The sequence below is a fragment of the Acomys russatus genome, chromosome 8 (assembly GCF_903995435.1).
Source record: "Acomys russatus chromosome 8, mAcoRus1.1, whole genome shotgun sequence".
NCBI lineage: Eukaryota > Metazoa > Chordata > Mammalia > Rodentia > Muridae > Acomys > Acomys russatus.
In genome coordinates, this window is record NC_067144.1 from 19445032 (window position 1) to 19466971 (window position 21940).

General features: G+C 51.8%; 1 protein-coding gene across 1 annotated transcript in view; it reads left to right on the forward strand.

Moving 5' to 3' along the window:
• The first annotated feature begins 10633 nt into the window (after positions 1-10633).
• Positions 10634-21940, forward strand: part of Adcy5 (adenylate cyclase 5) — a 148667-nt gene continuing 137360 nt past the window's right edge. The window contains exon 1 of the mRNA XM_051149862.1: positions 10634-12387. Coding sequence (XP_051005819.1) covers positions 11254-12387 — 1134 coding nt within the window. The 5' untranslated portion in view covers positions 10634-11253. The remainder of the gene's footprint in view (positions 12388-21940) is intronic.

Genomic DNA, 21940 nt, shown 5'->3' on the forward strand with positions numbered 1-21940 from the left:
TAGTTTCAGCTTCTGGAACCGCCATTGCTTGTCCCCCTTCTCTGTCAGAACCAGCTTCTTATGGTAATTAATTAAAAAAAAAAAACTTCCTAGAGACTATTAACTTAGCAGAGCACTAGCTTTGGCCAACCAAAGAGCTAAGGATGTCATGTTATCTAAGTAACATTTTGGGCCTATAAAATAGCGCGCCCCCCCCCCCCCCATCTCATTGTACCTGCCAGACTGTCATGGTGTTCTAATCATAATCATGGTAGGGAGCATCAGGGTATACAGGAAAGTTCTGGAGCAGTAGCTAAGAGTTATCCTGACCCACAGATAGATAGATAGATAGATAGACAGATAGGGACAGAGAGATAGAGACAACAGAGAGAGAACAGAGAGACACAGAGACACAGAGACAACACACACACACACACACACACACACACACACACACACACACACACACACACAGAGACTGAGACTTTTGAAACCTCAAAGCCCAGCCCCCAGAGAAGCACTTCCTCCAACAAGGCCACACCTCTTAATCCTTCTAATCTGTTCAAACAGTTTCACTCCCTGGTGACCAAGCATTCAAATATATGAGCCTATGGGGATCATTTTCAAGCAAACTATCATGTACCTACCTCTCATGTACCTACCAATACATTTTAAACTTGCCTTGTTCTATGACTTTTTTGGTTCTGCAAAATTATTTAAAAAAAAAACAACAATCCTGTGAAACTGCTTCCATGTTAGAACATGAAATTTGGGGCAACCTAAATCTATGTGGGCCATGGTCACTCAAAATGGTTCCAAAATAAACTATCTCTTAGTCCCTTTAAGACAAGAGCTGTGTTTTTTACTTCAATAACTTCTGTATCTAACTCCCATGCATACTTTCAGGCTCCTTCACTTTCAGGCTCTTTCTAAGCTTTTCGAGGTCACCCTGACATACAGGAATCTTTTTTCTATTAATTTGCTACCCCTTGTCTGGACTGTCTCAGAAAAGCTGGGCATAAGCGCCACTGCCCATTTAGATCAAGAGCCTACACCAAGCTCTTGATCTCCAGTTCTCTCTGAATACCTCAGCCCTGACTTCTTGGGGTGGCTTCTTGGGCTCTCCCAGCTCCACTGTACCCACAGTCTTCGTGTGGGTAATCAGTTCGTGTAGAAAGAGTCAATGACTCATGAGGATGCTTCCAGATTTCTAGGAATAAGAGATTAGGGGAAAGTAAGGCAAAGGCATGAATGTGGTGGTCTTTGGAGTCCAAAGGTGCGGGTGCTGCAGGTGCAGGGCAGCAATGCAGGGTCTTTAAAAGGTCCTGGGAAACAAAGGCCTTCCTCCTACCTCCAGCAGCGATTGAAATAATCTATTAGTCACTCCTTTTGCTGGAGGCATTAGCCGCCTCCATTAAAATGCAAATGTCAACACCTGGGAGAGTGCAGGATCATGCTATTATCAGCCATTTCCAGGCTCCTTCTGAGCTCTGCAGGGTTTCTGCTCTCCCGAGGCCCACCAGTTTATAGGTGAGGCTGGAGTTTGGGAAATCTAGTTTCTCTCTCTCTCTCTCTCTCTCTCTCTCTCTCTCTCTCTCTCTCTCTCTCTCTCTCTCTCTCTCTCTCTCTCTCCCTCCTCTCTCTTCCCAAGTGTAGACTTCCTACTCTTGGTTTCCAGGACAAAGAAGCCGGAGGAGGTCAAGAATAAGGACAATGTTAAGGACAATGTCCCCTTGACTTCTCAGAACTCAGAGTTCAAGGTGCCACCATCTGGGAAGGGGGATGCCGCCAAGAGACAGAAGGTGTTTGTGGCCATAATGCCATGGGCTAAGATACCAGGATGACCTGCCCTCCAGACACCCAGTTCCCTAGATTTTATCTACCCCAACATGGGAAAAGGTAGGTGGAAAAGCTCTATCATCCTGTTTGAAACAGAGGGCTTGCTCTGAAAGTGCAGATGTTGTTTCTACCTATCAGTAGGCAAGGGGCAAGCTTCAAGTCCCTTTGCATCTTATTTGCACTCCGAGAGTGGCCTCTTAAAGTACGGTGCTCCAGGGAGATGAAAGACTCGATCTAACTCAGACCTCAGTTCTCTCTGGCATCCTGTCTTCAACCCTCACCACGTCCCTCCTCATCTAAAGCAGAGCTTTCTCTGTACTTTCCCCATCTGCCTTGAGACTGGATCCTCCAGCTGGCCAGCTTGGAATTAAAACTGGAGTAGTGGCCAGATGAATTTGGTCCTGGGACTTCCCCCCCGCACACCCCCCCCAGACAGGGTTTCTCTGTGTAGCCCTGGCCGTCCTGGACTCACTTTGTAGACCAGGCTGGCCTCGAACTCACAGCGATCCACCTGCCTCTGCCTCTTGCGTGCTGGCTGGTCCCGGGACTTTTTACTTGGGTCCATTCTTTGCTCCTAAAATCAGGCCCCAGTCCCTCTCCCTTGTGAAGAGGGTGTTTAAGCCCTTGCATGCATTTTATACTGTGAATGAATGTTTCTTAACAAATGTGTATTCAGAAGGGCTTGGAGTGTAGCGTGGTGGTATAGACCCTTTATTTAATGGGCTCTAGGCTCTGGATTTGGTCCTCAACAATAATGAAAAAAATGACATAGTTAGGAATAGTAGGACAAGTCTATAATCTCAGTACTTGGAAGGTGGAGGCAAAAGGATCAGGGGTTTAAAGCCACTCTCTATTTCATAAGGAATTTGAAGCCAGCCTGGGCCTCGAATTAATGAATGAATGAATGAGTGAGTGAATGAATAAATACAAAAATGTATGCCTTTCCTCCTATTCATCTGCTTGTTTTATTTTTATTGTTTTTTAAAAAGATAATTTTATGTATATGGGTGTTTTGCCTGGGGATGCCAAAAGAAGAGATTAGGTCCCTTGGAAACAGAGTTATAGATGGATGCTAGTCCCCATGTGTGTGCTGGGAACTGAATCCAGGTCCTCTGCAAGAGTAGCCAGTTCTCTTAACCACTTGAGCCATCTCTCTCTAGTCTCTCTCCCTCCCTCCCTCCCTCCCTCCTCTCTTCTTCCCTTCCTCCTTTTCTTTCTTTCTTTCTTTTTTTTTTCCTGGAGACAGTTTTCTGTGTAGACCTGGAACTCACTCCAAAGACCAGACAGGCCTTGAACTCAAGAGATCCAGCTGCCTCTGCCTCCTGAGTGCTGGGATTAAAGGTGTGTGCCACCACCACCCAGCCATCCCGGGTTTTTTCATTTTGAGACAAGGTTTCACTATCTTATTAAGGCTATCTTGGAATTTACTGTGTGGGCCAGACTGGCCTTGAACTCACTGCAAACCAACTGTCTCAGTCTCCTGAAAGCAGGGGTTACAGCTTGTCAGTTTCTTTAATAGACTTAATTATCAACCCCTCAGGGCGTGGTACATTCCTTGGGCCCTACATGATTGAGAGAACCTTGCGTTCTTAGAATTTGTAAGTCTTTTTGAAGAAGTCAATCTGAGGCAGGTCTCCTGAAAATATATAAAAGAGAACATTCTGTTTTATTTTCAGACAGGGTCTTTAGGCCATGCTGGCCTCAGACTTCTTGTGTAGCGGGGGGGGGGGGGGGGGTTACCTTGAGTTTGGCTCTTCCTGCCTCTGTTTCTCCTCCAGTCCTGAAGATTTCAACTATGCTGGATCATGTCCGATCTCTGCTGTGCTGGCGACTGACTTCAGAGCTTCAGCCACGGCACCTTAGAGTATCTGTTGCTGTAATAAACACCGTGGGCCAAAAGCAACTCGGGGAGGAAAGAATTTACTGTCATCTTGCAGCTCCCCATCACTGTCTGTTTCTCACTGAGGGAAGGCAGGGCAGGAACTCAAGCAGGGCAGGAACCTGCAGGCAGGAGCTGATGCAGAGGCCATGGAGGGTTGCTGCTTACTGCCTTGCCCCTCATGGCTTCCTGGGCTTGCTTTCTAATAGCACCCGGGACCAGCAGCCTGGTGGTGGTATTGCCCATGGTGAGCTGGGCCCTCCCTTATCAGTCACTAATCAAAGGATTGCTCACAGACTTGATTATAGGTAAATCTGGGAGGAACATTTTACCAATTGATGTTCTTGCTTCCCAAATGACCCTAGCCTGTGTCAAATTAAGAAAAAAAACTAGCTGGAACACTAGGCAAGTATCCTACCAGCTGAGCTATCCTCAGTCTGGGAAAGTTCAATTTTTGACCCTAAGTTCTTAATGGCTTTTCGCTCCTGCACTTGCCTACCCATTGCTTCCCCATGTTGTGGTTTCACTTGCCTCTGAGACTTCTCTCATTTCCTAACTGATCCCTACTCCTAAGTATTAAGGGCCTTTGCGGGCAGCGCATGTGCTGGTAACACCCATTCACACTGACTTGCTTATGCTTTTTCATACCCGCAGTCCTGCACAAATCCTTCAACCTGTTAGGAATACTTATGTTTATTATTATTTTTTAACTACTGTATTGAGCTAGAACTTTCCAGGGTATTTTTTATGTATGTGTGAGTATATGTACGTGCATGTATTTGCATGCTTGTGCATATAAGCATCCTGGGAGACCAGAAGTGGACATTGGATCTCCTGATGTTGGGGTTACAAGTGGGTTGTGAGCTGTCTGATGTGGGTGCTAGGAAGCAAACTCAAGTCCCCTGGAAGAGAAGCAAGTTGCTTTTTACTGCTGACTCATCTCTCCGGCCCCCGACACGGCACTTTCACACCATGAAGTGCACCCCAGTTATCTGTATCGTCACACCCAACATTTGTTCGAGTGCTGGAGATCCAACTCTCATCTCCAAGTTTGAGAAGCAGGAACTTTACCAGCTGAGCCGTCTCCCCAGAGTCTCCACCCTGTAATTCAATGGTTTTCTTTTTTTTTTTTTTTAGTATATTTACAGTTCTATGGCATCATCACCATAATCTAATTTTAAGATATGTTCATTACCCTAAATCTACCCATGAGCTGCCTCTCTTCATTCTTGTTCTACCAAAACCACTAATCTATGTTCTGTCTGGATTTTCTGCATTCGTGTGTGTGTGTGTGTGTGTGTGTGTGTGTGTGTGTGTCTGTGTGTATGTGTCTGTGTGTCTGTGTGTGTGTGTCTGTATGTGTGTGTCTGTGTATGTATGTCTGTGTGTCTGTGTCTCTGTGTGTCTCTGTGTGCGTGTGCGTGTGTGTGTGTGTCTGTGTGTGTGTGTCTGTGTGTATGTGTGTGTGTGTCTGTATGTGTGTGTCTGTGTGTCTGTGTGTCTGTGTGTCTGTGTGTGTGTGCGTGTGCGTGTGCGTGTGTGTGACTGTCTGGGCAAAGGTGTAAGTAGGAGAGCACCATCAGTACTGAGTTCTATAGAATGTTGGCATATTCTAAAATACTTATGTCCTAATATTCTGATTTTGAAAGGAGATATATTCTTCAAAAAGGGAGCCCTGGAGTAGTGTAGAATGAAGCCTGAAGGGTAAACTGAGGCACCAGGGGGTGGATGGCCAGAAGGGATTGTCCACAGGTCTCCCGACGACCCTCGGTGCCCTGGAGAGCAAGTGTTGACATCATCAATGGCAAAGTGTGCACTTATTCCAGAGAGGCGTCAGGCCAGTGTCCCGGTTGAAGACAGGAGCCTTTCTACCTCTTGTGCACAGCCTGGGCATCCTTTGGAACTGCTTTTCCACCTTGTGCTGTTGACTTCTGTGAGTTATCTCCCGATCTGAGGGGCACGGGGAACAATCCTGGGACTTATGTTGCCAGTGCTATTCTTCTCATTGCCCTTTCACTTCCGGTCCCAGACTACATCTGGGTACAGGGACATCACAAAGGGCTTCACCCAGTGCTAACTTGGGGGAAAAATAGCTTCCTGGTTTGTCTATGGCCTTAGGCTTTTCTTTTTCGTTATCAGTGGTTGCCTCCTAACACCAGGACACTCCTGTCCTCAATTGCAGGTTCAGGCACCTCTGGAGGCCAGAGGTCGATCTTCACGTCTGTTTCCATGTTCTCCATCGTGTTTTTGACAGGGTCTCCCAATGAACCTGGACCGTGCTGTCTTGCCAGAGCCGGCTGGCACTGTTGACTGGCTTTTATGTGGGTGCTGGGAATCTAAACAAGGGTCCTCCTGCTTGAGCAGCAAGTGTCTTCATAGCCCCACCTCCTTGTTTTTATTTACTTTATTGTGGAGTTATTATACATTATAAATAAATTTATTAAAAATTATAAAGATTTCTTATTTAATTATTTCATGTCTGAGTATTTTGATTGCATGTATAAAATGTACATGTGTAAGCCTGGTGATGGAAGTGGTCAGAAGAAGGTGTCGGACCCCTGGGACTGAAGTTTCATCCACTTGTGAGCTACTATGTGGGGTGACAGGAATCGAACCTGGGTTTTCTGCAACATCAACAAATGCTATTAACTGCTGGGCTAACTCTCCAGCTGCCCCCCTCTTTGTCTTTAAAACCAGTTCTCTGTACTGCATTGAAGGATCCAATCCAACTATCTTCCTATCTCTACCCCTCATGGCAAGCCCCCTCCATACTCACACTTGAGGCCTCATCCTGCTCATCGGTGGGTGACTATGTGTCGAGGACCACCAGGCCTAGCACTGGGTACAGAACGAACAATATTAATTCTGCAGAGTGTGGAGCCAGGTCTGTAAATATGTCCAAACCATGTGATGATACAAGCAAGGCACTCTGGGAGTGGAGGAGCTGGGTGGGGCCTACCAGACTGGGGGGGGGGGAGGTTAGGTACAGGGACATCACAAAGGGCTTCACCCAGTGCTAACTTGGGGGAAAAGGGGTAACTTCAGAGACTCATTGAGCCGTCCAGGCGCTGAGTAATACGGGAAGTGGTGAGTGATAAAAGCTGTTGCATGGATGGTTTTCAGTGCATGATCAGATGGAGGCACAAAAACGGGGTTGATCCAGAAATGATCTAGGCCGGGAGGGGACCATCTGGACCAAGGTGGTAATGAGGATGTACAGGAAGAGACAGATATGGGCAGATCGCCACTCTCAGGGAGTTTCTGTCCGGTCATTCCACCGACTGGGAGAAAACTCAAGGGGCAGCAAGCTACTTGGGATTGACCTTAGTTTTAGCTCAAAGGAACCAGATATGGGCGTGTCCCAAGGGCATCCAAGGGCAAGAGTCAAGAGCTGATGACTGACTTCTGCAATATGACAAGGATATTATGCTCATCTTTTGACTGAGTAAATTTACTCATACGGATTTCTCCCAAGGCTATAATTAAGGATGCATGTGAAGATTTACCTATCAAAATGCTCATTGTTCCTAACAGTAAAAGAATAAAAGTATTTTATAAATGACCATGACAGTGAGTAATGTTCAAAAGTAGATTATTAGTTACAGCCGTTCCAATATACTCATGCAATAGAGTTTTACTGCAACAATAAAATGGCTATTAGCCCAGTGTAGTGATGTGCACCTGGAACGCCGGTGCCCAGAAAGTTGAGGCAGGAGGATTACAAGTTCAAGGCCAGCCTGATTACACAGTAAGAATGTGTCTAAATTGAGTATTGTAAATGAATGTTTATTGGCATGAATAACAATATTATGTCATACACAGCTTTGGCTGTAAAGCGATTACTGTAATTGAACAGAACTAAGAGAATGGTAGAGTGGTGAGGTGCTTTGAGTACTATGTGGGAAGCCCTAGTTTCAATTAGCAGTGCTGCAAGAGGAAGAAGGGGGGAGGAGGAGGAGGAGGAGGGAGAGGAGGAGGAGGAGGGATGACCTTAGGAGAGTTAGAGGAATGGGAATCGGGTGGAGGGTAGAAGGCTAGCCAGTAACCTCACTGTCTTTACCTGCCTTCCGTGCTGCAGCTGCCTATGTCCCGAGACTCTCTTAAACATGGTATTTGCTACAATGGCTGAATTCTCTAAGTGGGATCATCTTTATGCTGGAGGAACTAACACTTTCCTTGAGATGGTTACACACTGTTGAATACAATTTACAGGAGGTCACTGATTTAGATTGAGATCCTGCACCAGGCCCAACAGACCCAACCAAAATGGATGCACTGGTGCTCAAGTTCCAGCTCAGGCCACACTTGTCACTCATCTGACCTTCCAGGAAATTAGGGGGCGGAGAGAGAATACACAGGCGGGAACTTTCCAAACACACCAGCCTTGACAAGACAAGGAACACTGCTCCGGTTCTGCCTTCTCTGAAAAGATCTATGCCCTCTTTGTTCTGATTCTGCCTCTTCCGCCATTTTCTGCCTAGAAAGTCAAGGCTCTTCTGCATAGCTCATCAGATCACTCTGTCTCTGAACGCAGAACGAGCTGTTGCTCGACTCCCGAATCAAAAAGAAGAGCCAATTAAGATCACAATTAAATCTTATTGTTGTCTTATTGGCATTTGACACTGACAATAGAATATTCCTAGAGTACCAAGAAGCTGAATAAATATTACCACCTTCCTTCCCTGACTGCACCCACAGATTCTTTTTGGCACTCACAGTGGGAGATGATGTTTTTGTTTTTCTGTACACTGATAGGCTCTTGGGATCTTGTTGAATACTGAAGGTGGCTGAGCTGATGGGGCTGGCCAGCTCTGTTCCCTCCTTCATTATGAGTTCCAGGCCCATCTTTTTCTGGTAGCATCCAGCACAGTGCTTTGCACATTTTCAACGTGGTGCTAGGGTTTTGCTGGCTAGGTTCTCGATGCTTTTACCACTTAGCTAAGCCCGGATTACTCAAAGGCTGGATGATTACTCAAGACCCAGTTTACTCAGATCTCTTGGAATCTTTCTTTCTTTCTCTCCTTCCAATTTTGTAGCTCTGGAAAGGATGACCTGTCGGGGAGGATGTCTTGTCAACTTTGGGGATGGGCAGGATGGATAAAGGGACTGAATGCGTGTAGTTCATGCTCCCTATGCGAAACTGCCAGAACTCCAGTAGGGCAGCTTAGAGGGTCTAGGGAGTTGAGGCACATTCCCAGCCAGACCCAAGTCTTCTTCTCAGCTGTATAGTCTTGCCCACCTTTGCCTTTGTTGAGGGCGGGGGGCAGAATGGTCATTTCTGCTTCCCTAATTGGCAAGGAGCCTCTATCTTGCCCATGGGCATCTTTCCTGGGATCAACCTGGTAGATGTGGTAGACAGCCTAGCATTGAAGAAAAGATCTTTGGGTTGTAGGTTAGGAGACCTGTATGGTGTATTCCAAGTTGTCTAAGTTCTTGGAGCCTCAGTTTCCATATTTACAAACAGGAAACAGCTACACAGGCCCTGTTCCTATCATGGCCCAGGGTTGTTATTAGGACCAAATGTGATTTAAGAGGCACAAACAGGCATAGAGCGCCTTATAAACGCCAGGTGTTTTCACAGCCCTCTTAGTAACTACGCTCCGAAGCGGTCCTGCCCGCCCCGCCCAGCCTGCATCGGCCTCACCCACTGCAAGCAACTCCATCTTTCCCTTCGCTGTCCTCCTATGCCTCGGAGATCCTCGATCTCTGCATCTCCCTAGTTCATTTCCGGGTCTGGCTCTGGGTCCCTCCACCCTCTCAGGGGACCGCGTCTCCAGTTCCTTGCGGTAGTAGCGGCCGGGGCGCCCCCCACCCGGCGCGCCCTCCTTTGGCACCGTCGCCGGGCCACAGAATCGCCCAATAAGAGCGCTGGACTCGAATCTGACAGCTCTGGAAACGGCCAATGGAGCCAGACTAGAGAAGGGGGGCGCAGCACCGTAGCTGAAGTTGGGTTGAATGGGGGTGGGGGGAAAAGGGTAATAAAAAGAGGGGAGATAGGACTGGGGGCGCAGGACACGGCCGGGGGTGGATCGCCCGCTACCCAGGTCCGACGAGGACCCGCCGGTTGACCCGGCTCCAGACACCAGGGAGGGAGGGGCGCAGTGAAAATTTTAGGTGAGGAAGGGGGAGCGGGGGTCCCTGCGACCCCAGGCCGGGCCTGAGTATGCCCGCGGGGTGCCGGGAGCAGGGCCCGGGCCCGGGCAGGGCAGAGGGCGGAGGCGGCCGCACGCCGCTGTGAGCCGAGGCCCGAGCGGCGCGGGGGGCGGGGAGGCGGCGGGAGGAGGGGATGCGGAGGGCGCTTCGGCGGCGGCGGCTGCGGCGAGCGGGCGAGAAGGGAGGAGCGGCGCGAGCGGCCGGAGCGGCGCAGGGCCCGAGGCGTGCATGGCGCGCCCGGAGCCGGGCTCCCGCGGGCCCCTCGGGAGCGCCCCCGGGGCGCCGCGGCTCTTCGGCCGGCCCCTGTCGATCGGCTGCTGCTGAGCCGCAGCCCTCCATCGCTGGATGCCGTGGTGCCCGGGAGAAGCCCGCTTGCGTTGGGGCAGAACGGCGGCGGCGCTGCGCCGGATTCCGCCCTCCGCGTAGTGGTTCTGCGCCCGGCCACGGTGGGCCCGCCGCCGGCAGCGAAGAACCCGCGGCTTGTCCAGCCAGCGACTCAGCCCTCGGGACTTGCGGGTACGGGCCAGCCGGCTGGGTCTGGAGGACAGAAGGAGGCGAGAAGGGAAGGGCCACACCGCAGGAGCCAGTCCTCGCCCCCGCCCCCTGCGCGGACGCGCCGGAGGCTCGGCTCGCCTTTCGCGGGGGCCAAGCTCCCACTCGCGCGCCGCCGGAGGTGGGGGGATGAGGGCGACGGCCCCCCCAGGCTCCAGGACCCTCCTCCCCAGGGCTCCGGAGCTCTTGCTCCGCCCGCCGCCCCCTCCCCCGTCCTCTCCACCCCCCATCCCACCTCCCCACCCCTCGTAAGAAAATAATGCTAGCAGGAGCCTGCACCTCCCAGTCGCTCCCAGTGCGCCGCGAGCAAAGGGCACCCGCTGCGTCTCCGTGCCGGGACCCCTGCCGAGCCTCCCTCGTCTCCACTTCGCTGGGAGAGCCGCTGAGCTCCGCTGCTTAGGCAGAAACCGGGAGCGCCGCGCCCGGGTACTGTCAGCTTCGGAGAGGCGCCGCCCGCAAGGACACCTCTCCGTCCCGCCTGGTCTGCAACTCTCGGCTCTCGTCGAGCTCGACGCGAGCCAGGAGTCCGGACATCTCTGCGCGCAGCGCAGCAGCCGGAGCTGTCCCAGCTGCCCTCGCTCGGAGCCAACTCCGTCTCGGACCTAGACTCTGGACTCTGATTCGCAGCTACTTCTCACCTCCGGGCTGCGCTGTCTCCCCGCTAGCCTTCCCGTTGTCCTCCATCGCTCAGGACGGGGGTGCCACGATGTCCCGCTGCTGCGCAGGGCCCCGGGCCTCCCTCGACGTGTGACCCTAGCCTGGTCCCCCTACTTGGCCGTCCGCCCTCTCCTTGGAGACTCCCGGCCCGGCCCCCGGGGGAAGAGGAAGAAGACGACGAGGCCGAGGGGGGGATGTCCGGCTCCAAAAGCGTGAGCCCCCCGGGCTACGCTGCACAGACAGCAGCGTCGCCGTCGCCCCGGGGAGGCCCGGAGCATCGCGCCGCGTGGGGAGAAGCGGATTCTCGCGCCAATGGTTACCCCCACGCCCCCGGGGGTTCGGCCCGTAGCTCCACCAAGAGATCTGGGGGGCCGGTGACCCCACAGCAACAGCAGCGCCTGGCCAGCCGTTGGCGTGGTGACGACGACGACGACCCTCCACTAAGCGGTGATGACCCTCTGGCTGGGGGCTTCGGCTTCAGCTTCCGTTCCAAGTCCGCCTGGCAGGAGCGCGGCGGCGACGACGGCGGTCGCGGCAGCAGGCGGCAGCGGCGGGGCGCGGCTGGAGGGGGCAGCACCCGGGCGCCCCCTGCGGGCGGCAGCGGCGGTTCGGCGGCAGCCGCGGCGGCCGCAGGTGGGACCGAGGTGCGCCCCCGCTCGGTGGAGCTGGGTCTGGAGGAGCGTCGGGGGAAAGGCCGAGCGGCCGATGATCTGGAGCCGGGCAGTGGCACCGTCGAGGATGGAGACGGGTCCGGGGATGGCGGCAGTTCGGTGGCATCAGGCTCTGGGACCGGCGCGGTGCTGTCTCTGGGCACCTGCTGCCTGGCCTTGTTGCAGATATTCCGCTCTAAGAAGTTCCCGTCGGATAAACTGGAGCGGCTGTACCAGCGCTACTTCTTCCGCCTGAACCAGAGCAGCCTCACCATGCTCATGGCCGTGCTGGTGCTCGTGTGCCTGGTCATGTTGGCCTTCCACGCAGCGCGGCCCCCGCTCCAGCTACCCTACCTGGCTGTGTTGGCAACCGCCGTGGGTGTGATCCTTATCATGGCCGTGCTCTGCAACCGTGCAGCCTTCCACCAGGACCACATGGGCCTGGCCTGCTATGCCCTCATCGCTGTGGTGCTGGCTGTTCAGGTAGTGGGCCTGTTGCTGCCGCAGCCACGGAGCGCCTCCGAGGGCATCTGGTGGACCGTGTTCTTCATCTATACCATCTACACCCTGCTGCCTGTGCGCATGAGGGCCGCGGTGCTCAGCGGGGTGCTTCTGTCGGCCCTCCACCTGGCCATCTCTCTGCACACCAACTCCCAGGACCAGTTTCTGCTGAAGCAGGTAAGAGCCCACCTGGCCACACTTAACTGAGGGTTGGGCAGGCCTCGGCCTGATTTTGGAAAAAAGTTTTTCAGCCCACACCAGTCAAAACAGTGGTAAAAGTAACCGGAGAGACAGGGCTTCACGCCTCTCTATGTGCCTTCCAGGCCTTGCTTCTTTAGATGCTAAAGTCTGCTCTTGCATGGCTTATAATGTAGGTCTGGTAGAGGGCATTCTTCAAACTAGTCAGCAGTTGCCAACTCAAGTGAGAAAGGAGGGTTTGAGAAAATTGCAGAGTCCCTGCTTCTCCCAGAACCTGTGGTCCTGTACACAGAAAGCTCCCAACACACATGGCTGGACCCTCTAGCAGACAAGCCCTCCTGAGCAGTCCTGGGCGCGCCTTGCCCAGTGTTAAGGAGGACTCTATAACTAACCCTGTCCCCTGACGCTGGGCTGCTGGGAGAGATCTTGAAGCAGGAGTGATTGAGTTTGTTTCCTTTCCCATAGTGCCCCAAGCCCCAAATCGGTCTTTAGCAAAGGCGGGAAAGGGTTGCTGAGATGTCTGTGATGGCCGTCCCCTTCCCGGCTGTGCTTAGACACTCCTGGATGCCGCCGTGTGGGGGCTTTATATCCCTAATGGGACCTGTTAGGTAAACCTAACACGGCAGGCTCGGAAGGATATTAAACTTACGATTGAGACGGTCTCCCTGATACCCTCCCCCCCACCCCCCCCCCCCCCGTTCTCTGAGCCCCACTGGGCCCACTGGGCCTGTTCGTTTGCATGTGGCTTGGGTGGATCATCAGGTGGGGTCTTGCAGCAGGTGAGCGTCTTGACTTTGGACCACACAGCTGTCCTATACCACCTTTGGTATCTACCCTCCTCTCTGGACCCTTTGGACACCCATCCTGTTGTCACTGCTCCTTTCCCTCTTCACCTCTGCTTTCTTCCCCAGACTTTGATCGTGTTGAATATTGCATCCGTCTGGATGTGCTCTCCTGTGACCTCATCTGGTTAACCCTTCTTCAGGGGACACCGTGACCGGGAGGGGCCACTCCAGCTCCCAGGTCTCTCTTCTAGAAGATGGAAAGAGCTGGCTATGCCCCCCCCTTTCACTCTTAGCATCCTCAGTGTTGGAGACTCACTCCTCTCACGGCCACACTAGCCTTTCTCCCCTCCGCTTGGTTACTAGTCGATCCAGAGGCACACCGGAGCACTTGCTGTCCACGGCACCAATGCGGGGCACCAATGGGGAGCACCACTTTGCTCCCTGTCCAGTGTAGCCTCCTTGGAGTCCTGGCATTATCCACCTATCACTCTCTCCTCCTCCTCCCTTCCCCTGTATGTGCTAAATACTTAGTAGTGACTTAGCAACTTCTGGCCAGCTTTGGTTACTGGACCGGGTCCAGTTGTGGGTGATGTTACTTTTTTTCTGATCTGGTATCAGAAACGATGGAGGGTTTGAGATCAGGTCTGAACTTGAGAGAAGTCTTTTGAGGTGATGGTTGTTGTTTAAAAGCGTGACCCCTGTTGTTACAGAGCCACCCTCTCAGATGGGTGTTGTGCCAGGATAGGGTGGGTATAGCTGGTTTGGTTTTTTTTTTTTTTTTGGTAGGGCCCTTGGTTCATGTGTGGCAGCAGAGGTTTTCAGCATAGATAGCCCAAGCACCGGACTTGGGAAGCTGTGGCCTGGCAACCATTGGGAAGCAGTCCTGAGCATAGGCTTTCAGAGATGGGGATAAACCCAAGGAGAGAGACATCAGCCCTAGGGTGCTGCAGGCTCGCCTTAGCATGAACACACTGTTGCAACCTTGTTTTGCTAGATGGACTTTTCCTGGTGGTTCCTCAGACTAGTTCCCACCCCTCACCCCCTCAGTCCTCCCTGTCCTCCCCCCGTCACCTCCTGTGCCTCTCCTCCTCTCCCCATCTTCCACACTCCAGGTTTCTTTTCCCACTGTGGTCCTTAGACTTTTTCTTTGCCTATAGAATGTTGGTAGGTTTATAGTTACTTTTTTAAAAATCTGTTAAGTCTAGCAGAGCCTTTTAGGAATGGACCAAAACAGGGCATAACAACACATTCTTTCTGTTTGGCCTCAAAGAAAACAGTAACTTAAAAAAAAATTTTTTTTTTTTTTTTTTTGGTCTTTGATTTACCTTTCAGATAATGCACGGCCTAGAATCTGTCTTTCTTGAGCAAAACCTGTGTTGGGTGACAGGGAAACAGTAGTGTGGACAGCCCAGCGTTTGCCTTCACCTTAGAGTCCTCTAAAGCAGCAGGTGTTTGAGAGTGACTCCAGTTGGATCTGCAGTTCTTTTCCCTAATGAAGACACATACCCAGGACAGGTGGTGACAGCGAACCCATGAACCCGTCCTAGTGTTTGACAGTCTCCCCTGTGGTGTCTTGGGTTCGCTGTAGGCCGACAGCAAATTGTGTGAGCACTTCCTCACGTCTGCCGTCTGTTCTCCTATAGCCTAGGGGGTGGGTCTCAGCATGATCTGGTCTGTGTGTTTTATCCAGCCCTGGTCTCTTTGATGTGTAGGCTCTGCCTGTGGCTCCTGGTAGAGAAACAGTGCTTGGTTTCTTAATCCCTTGGTCTTTACTCATGAGGCAAATAGGACCTGAGGTGCCGAGGCCCCTCTTAGTGCTTCTTTCTTCCCTTTCTCTGCTGTTTAGCTCTTCACCTTCCTTCGAGATCTGTTACCCTCCTCCTCTGCCCCTTTTCTCTCCCCACCTGCCCCTTCCCTCTCACTTCTTTTTTTTTCTACCCCATCCACTGCAGCACCCCTGTTGCTGTCTGCCCACCTATCCTTGGCCTTTCAGGTTGTTCTGCTTTCCTATTTTACTTCCTATTGCTGGCCTCTTCTGTGCTGCCATGTCTTCATCCCCTCACTGGGGTACAGTAGGAGCGTCATAGATTTTTTTTTTCTACTTCTCTCTTCCTTTGCCTGTTAGAGGTCCCTTTGCTACACCCATACCATAAATAACACTCGAGCATCTGCCAAACACATTCCTCACTTGTGTTAATAGGCTGCAATGATGCTGGAGCCTGTTGCCATGGCAACCTCATTTTTGTTTGACTGTATCCCACTCTGCTACATAAAGCCTCTGTGTGCACTCACACACAAACAAGCATGCTCCCATAACTATTACCCATGTTTGGCTGTCAAAGAATATTTGGAGACAATGTCCTTGGGAATTGGGGGCGGGGGAGGGTAGGGGCCGGGGTGAGGTGGTCGTTTGAGCTCAGGAAGATGGCCATTTCGTCCTCCCAGAGATACCTTTAGGAAGTGATATGAATGGGGACACTTTTTGGGAAGTAGAGGTACTGTTGAAATGTGGGGTGCTTTGTTACTCAGCCAAATTAAATCTGCCTGGCATGGCTTCTGGGGAGAAGGTTCAGACCCTTTGTGTTTTCTAGGGAGCGTGCAGTGTGGATGTCCATCGCGCTGAACTCTATCTGCCTTTAGCTCCTCACCTTCGGTCTCCCCTAGTCCCCTTTGGGAGAGGCTTAGCTGAGTGGTTTCCTGCACTTCTTCTTTTGTGCCTGTTCGAACCCACAACTGTCACCAGCTGTTCCAGCCATCAGAACTGCACAGGCACTGTGTGGGTGATGTTCTGTGACTGAGCACGTGTGAATGTCTGCTCAGGGAAGTAAGGGAGGGATGACAATGTAGGTCAGGAACGGAGTCTCATGGCTGCCCAGGGACAAACATATGTGCTTGTGCCTGCCTGCCTGCCTGCCTGTCTGGTGCTGGGGTAGCTGGAAAGCCTCTCAGAGGAGATCCTTGTAGCTCTGACTTGCTTTTTGGAGGCTGGCTTCCAAGGGCCCCTGCCTTTCTCATTATTCTAATGATAACAAATTACCATTATTGACCTGAGCTCTTCTGGGAGAGCCCTCACTCCCACCCTCTCTTCTTTTAGTCCTTGAGACTAGGGGCTGGGCTTGATTGGTCCCTTCCATTGCTCTATGCTCCTGCAGCCTGTGTGCTCTATAGCCCTGTAATACCTGCTGAGAAAGATGCCTCCTCATTGGGGAACATGGCCCAGAGGCCTTCTGGTGGGTCATTGTGGCCTCCCCCAAAGTACGCTGCTGGGTCATGTGGAAGGGGACACACTTACTCCACAAACCCAGCATTGTCTGTCACCAGTTATGCTTCATCGCTTGTATTTCTGCGCAAGGACAATCTGGTCACGAGAGAAGCCAACAGCCTGGAATTGGGGTTGACTTTAAGTCTGGAGCAGAGGAGGGTCTGTTTGTCGCCCCTCAATTACCTCAGAGCTAATTGCATTTGCTAATATTTCCTAATTGTTTTCAGTTCTGGTGTTTTGTTTTGTTTTATCTTTTCCAGGCAGCGAGGACAGGGAACTTGTAGGGAGTAGATGTTGCTCCTGGCAAGGGCTTGGAGTAGGCTCCTGGATTGGGGGTAGGGGGAAAGTTGCTAGGTTTTAGGGATCAGTAATCTGGAGGGGGGGAAAGGGGAGGAGCCTGTTAGTGGCAACTCAGTGAAGGTCAGAATGGTTGGCCGCTGTGTTTGCGCCGATGCACATAGTCAGTCTAGGTTGATCTGCAAGTACGGGCTCAGGTCTTTGTGCTGAGGGACATAACACTCACGTTTGTTCATACAGAGGACAGACACCCTCTCTAGCCTCACTATGTAAAGGGCTTGGACGTAAGCTGTCCTGTGTGGACAGGCCCTGTTCATGAGTCCCTGTGTCAAAGCTGGTAGTTGGCCCCAGAATAGGGCTGTGGTCCAGGCTTGTCCTGAGAGACATGAATGAATGGAACTGCTGCCAGGGGTCCAGCCAAATGTGGGGTGCACAGAACTCCAGGAGGGAGTCTCCGTGGGTTATGCCAGCTCCTAGCTGGGTGACTTCCTGTCCACAGGCCTACATAGTACCTCAGCTAACTCCTTTCATTTTGTGGCGGGCCCAAGCTTGTGATCATGTACTTCCCAGGAGTGTTGGGAATGGAAAGTTCGTTCTGGAAACTTCACCACACTTGTTCCCATAAATCCTTTAGGTATAGTTACGTAAGGGATGTTCTAGCATACTCTTCTCTCACCCATGCTTATCAGATACGGGTAGCTGGCTCACAGGGGGGGCAGGGTCAGCGTTCATTCATTTTCTTTCCCAAATACAAAATGTAAAGGGAGTGAACTGGAAAGCCAAAGTTTTACACACACACACACACACACACACACACACACACACACACACACACACACACACTTTCCCCTTCTCAAGGCACTTGTCCAGTTACAAGACGGAAAAGAACTCTTACAGTATGGTAAACAAAAACCCCAGGAGTTTCTAGTTAACAGACAGTGGGCACACATGAGTCTGTCTTCGGCGCGGCTGCGGGGAAGCCAGGTAGGGATCTGGTTCTGTTTGTAGGTGATCCCGTTGACAGGAAGGCCGAGACCTTGTCAGGTATGGCGTTCGGTTCTAAACTTCAGAGGAAGGAGACTGCCTTGATAAGAGAACCGGAGACCTTGAATTCTAAGGGGACAGTTGATAGAGTGAAGGATACCACAGAGGAGAGATGAACCAGAGGAGCTGCCGCCACTGCTGCCGCTACTGGGATCTCCTGTTGGAGTTTTTAGGAGGAGCTGACTTAGTTCTGGTTGCTCTCAAGGAGAGGTTTTAGGGCAGAAAATAGTGGCGGATTTTGGCTCCAGGAAGGAGACCTTTTTGGCAGCTGGGTTTGCAGTGACCAAACAAGATGCTCTCTGTCAGTGGGGTGCATGCACTAGTGGAGCCTAGAAGACTGTCTGCTAGGCTTCCTATGGAGCCAATTGCTAGCCTGGGCTAGTCTATCATGGAGCTCTAACCCAGGCTCATTATTATCCTGCTAGAGAGTGCAGCTTTCAAGGGTCTGGGGTGGAGGCCAGAATCACTTTTATTTTATTTTATTTTTTGGTGCTGGGGATCAAATACAGGGCCTTGGGCATGTTAAGCGGAGGCTATGCTCAATAAATCCCAGCCTGGACTGTGTTGTTTACAAACAGCTTGGATCTAGTGTTCCAAGCTCTCCTGGTAATTTTATTTTTAATTTTTTTAATTTTTTAGTTTTTCGAGACAGGGTCTCTCTGTGTTAGCCTTGGCTGTCCTGGACTCACTTTGTAGACCAGGCTGGCCTCAAACTCGCAGCAATCCGCCTGCCTCTGCCTCCTGAGTGCTGGGATGAAAGGCGTGCACCACCACCGCCCAGCTTCCCCTGGTAATCTTAATGATAAGTTCTCACATTCAGGAGCCATGAGAAGCTCTCTCTGCTTACACCCAACCCTAGCAGTCTACGCTCGGTGTGTGCGCGTGGTGGCGCAGCCAGCAGCCTCCTGGAGTTCTCCATGTACCACCCCACCACGCTCTCCCCAGTACACTTCGCTCATTCCTCACCATTGTAACAAAAGACCTTGGTAGCTGACCTTTTATTATAAAGGGAAGGTTCGTTCACTACAGTTTCGGAGGTTTGAGGACACAAGCGCCTGTGTTGGCTCTTTTCGAGTGAGGGTTTCGTTACAGCAGAGGCAGGAGCAGTGTAGGACCAAGTGGTCGCACCTTGGACCAGGAGCCCAGAAAGCTGCATGAGGTGAAACAAGGGGCTTTCGTTACAACCCTCCTGTGGCCAGGGATATAAACCAAGCAGAGCAGCCAGGGGAGGCAGGAGGCTCAGAAGGTCAGGGCCATCCTCAACTACGTGGTAAGTTTGAGGCTAGCCTGGGCTCTGGAGAGCCTGGCTTGAAAAATAAGACAAAACCCAAAACCCTCTTGTAAAAACTACTATGGAGCTAGACAGAACTGCCAAGAAGTCATGCAGGAGAGATCGCTCACATCTCTGGTGACCTCAGGAACCCCAGCAGGGGCCCATATCTCAAAGGCCACTTCGCAGTAGTGTCACTGTAGGGACTAACCCTTTAATCACTATAGCTCCTTACAGGGGGCCAACAAACTATTCTCAGATCATAGTACATGACCCCTGCCTCATCCTGCATGCCCGCTGAGTGGGGTCCAGGTGGGGCTGGCGAGTGTGTGCTGATTCAGGGATGCAGAGCTGGAAGGTGATTGGATGACGGTGGTAGTGAACCAGCGTGGGAGATGTCCCGCTTGGCGGGTGTGTGTGTGTGTGTGTGTGTGTGTGTGCGCTCCTGTTCTCCAACCATCCCTTCCCCCCACCATCCTAGCCTGCATTTCCTGTTGGAGGCAGAGCAATTTGTAGCCGCTGTGATGGGGTAGGGGTAGTGGAAGGGTGGGGGAGGGGACAGGTTTGCCTCTGGGTTTGGAAACCACTGGAGAAGGACAGTGAGTAGGAAGAGATTGGGGAATTCGGAAGTGGTTTGAGGGAGAGAGGGAGGGAGGGAGGATTTAAGGAAAGGCATAAGAGATTGATGGTGCTAGCATGTATGAAGAGGCAGGACTTGGGAGTGGGGGCAGGGCTGCCTCATGAACAATGGGACATAGTCAGAGGAAGGGGGGGGGGAGACAAACAAAACATAAGGAGACAGAAGGAGCTTTGTTCTCTGGGCCAGCCTCATGTGTCAGCATGAAATGTACCCCTTCCCCAACCACCTCTTGCTCTGGGGGGGATTATACACTGCTACACTCTGGGGCTGAGGCCTCCGGATATCACTCTTTAGCCCTCTTCCTAGGGCTCCCCGGCAGGCTAGCTGCACTTTGAGAGGGGCCCCAGGCCTCGTGTCTACCAGCACTATGTACATAGTAGGTGCTCAGCAAGGATCTGAATGAGCGAACGGCATGAATGAATGGGTGGTAGGGTGGGTGGATGTCTGCACGCCGACTCCAGGCTTCTCTGAAGCGCTAGACCAACACCTCCACAGAAGGAAGCCAGCCGCTCCCGCTTGGAAGCCTATTTTGGTGGGTTGTAATCCTAAACTCTTGAGCAGGGCTTCCAAAAAACCCTCCTGCAGCAATTAAAACACACACACACACACACACACACACACACACACACACACACATACACACACAACGTGTGTGCCTTAGAAACGGGGCTGCCGCCTGGCACTGCTGGCACTATACCATTTCACAGATTGGGAAAACGTCACAACAGCGTCTTCTCTGCCTTCCCCATTCATTCTGATAACCATCTGTTATCGATGCCTCCCTCGACCCAGGCACTGCTATAGGCTGAAGGGCTGTGGGTTTGGTTCACCCGGATCCCAGCTCTCCCAGGACAGCCTTTAGCATCTTCCTGAGACGGCCATTAACCAGTGTTTCATAGATACACACACAGCCTGCGTTAAATGCGTCTGGGAAGTGCAGTTAGCCTTCTGTCTTGCTAGGCTTGGCGTCTGTGGATCCAACTACTGCAGATCGAAAATATTTGAGTCTGTGCTGAACATGCACAGATTTCTTCTTCTTGTCACTAGTCCCCAACTGGAGTAGGGTGCGGTGACTTCACATAGCATTTAAGTTGCATTAGGTGATGCAAGGACTCTAGAGATGGATGGATGCATTGGGTGGATATGTGTGTGGGTTATATGTAAATCTCGCACTATCTTATATAAAAGCGGCTTGAACGCCTACAGATTCTGGTGTTTGAGGTGGGTCCTGGAACCAATCCCCACCCCCACTCCAAGACCTTGAAGGACCGCTGTACTGGGTTGAACAGAATTCCCAGGTTTAAAAGCTTTAAATACATTAATATTTATAAAAAGTTGCCGGGAAGGGGATATTGCATGAAGCCTTTATCAGATGTATTTGACCCCAGATGATTCCCCCCCCCCCCCCCCCCCCCCCCCCGCCAAGGAATGAAGAACACAGGACACCAGTGCTGGGCTGGGACACGCTTCAGCTCTCTGAGGACTTGCTCTCCATCCAGTTCTCTGCCTCTGGGGTAGACCAAGCAAGGACACCACGATGAAGCTTGTAGAGGCATGTGTTTGGCAGCTTGCCTCCCTTAGAAGAAGATTGCCCAGGCTGCACTGGCTGGCTGCCTGTTTTGAAGTCTCATTTTCCATCTGGGTCAGAAATCCTACGTGAAAGAAAGCGATGGGGCCAGGCTGGGCTAGGGGAGATGTCTCCTTTATCTAGTTTTAGCTTCTCTTAGGGGGTTTGTCCGCTGGCATTAGGCTGAGAGCCGGCCGGGCTTCCGCGCGCGACAGTGCCGTGGACCGCCTGGGCTCTGCTCAGTGTGAGCTCTTCCTTCAGGCACTGAGGGAGTAGCTGCCCACAGGGAAGTGGTAACGGCCATTCCAGATCATCCTTCCCCTAACGTGTCTTCTTTCTCTCCTGTCCTGACCCCTCAGGAAGGGTTGATCCTAAGCAATGAATAGAGACTGTCTGCTCCACCCCTGGCACTGGCAAAAGCACCACCACGTGCAGGCATAATTATTTTGTCTATTCGTTTCTGAGACAAGGTTGGACACTGTAGCCCATCTTGGCCTTGAATGCAATGGATAGCCCAAGGCTGGCCTCGGACTTGAGCTGACCATCCTACGTCTCAGCCTCCTGAATCCTGGGATTATAACCCTGCACTGTCATGTCAGGCTGCGTGACCTCATTAGTCCTTCCTTTTCCTGTCCGAAGGTGTTTTTTTTTTTTTTTTCTTTGAAAA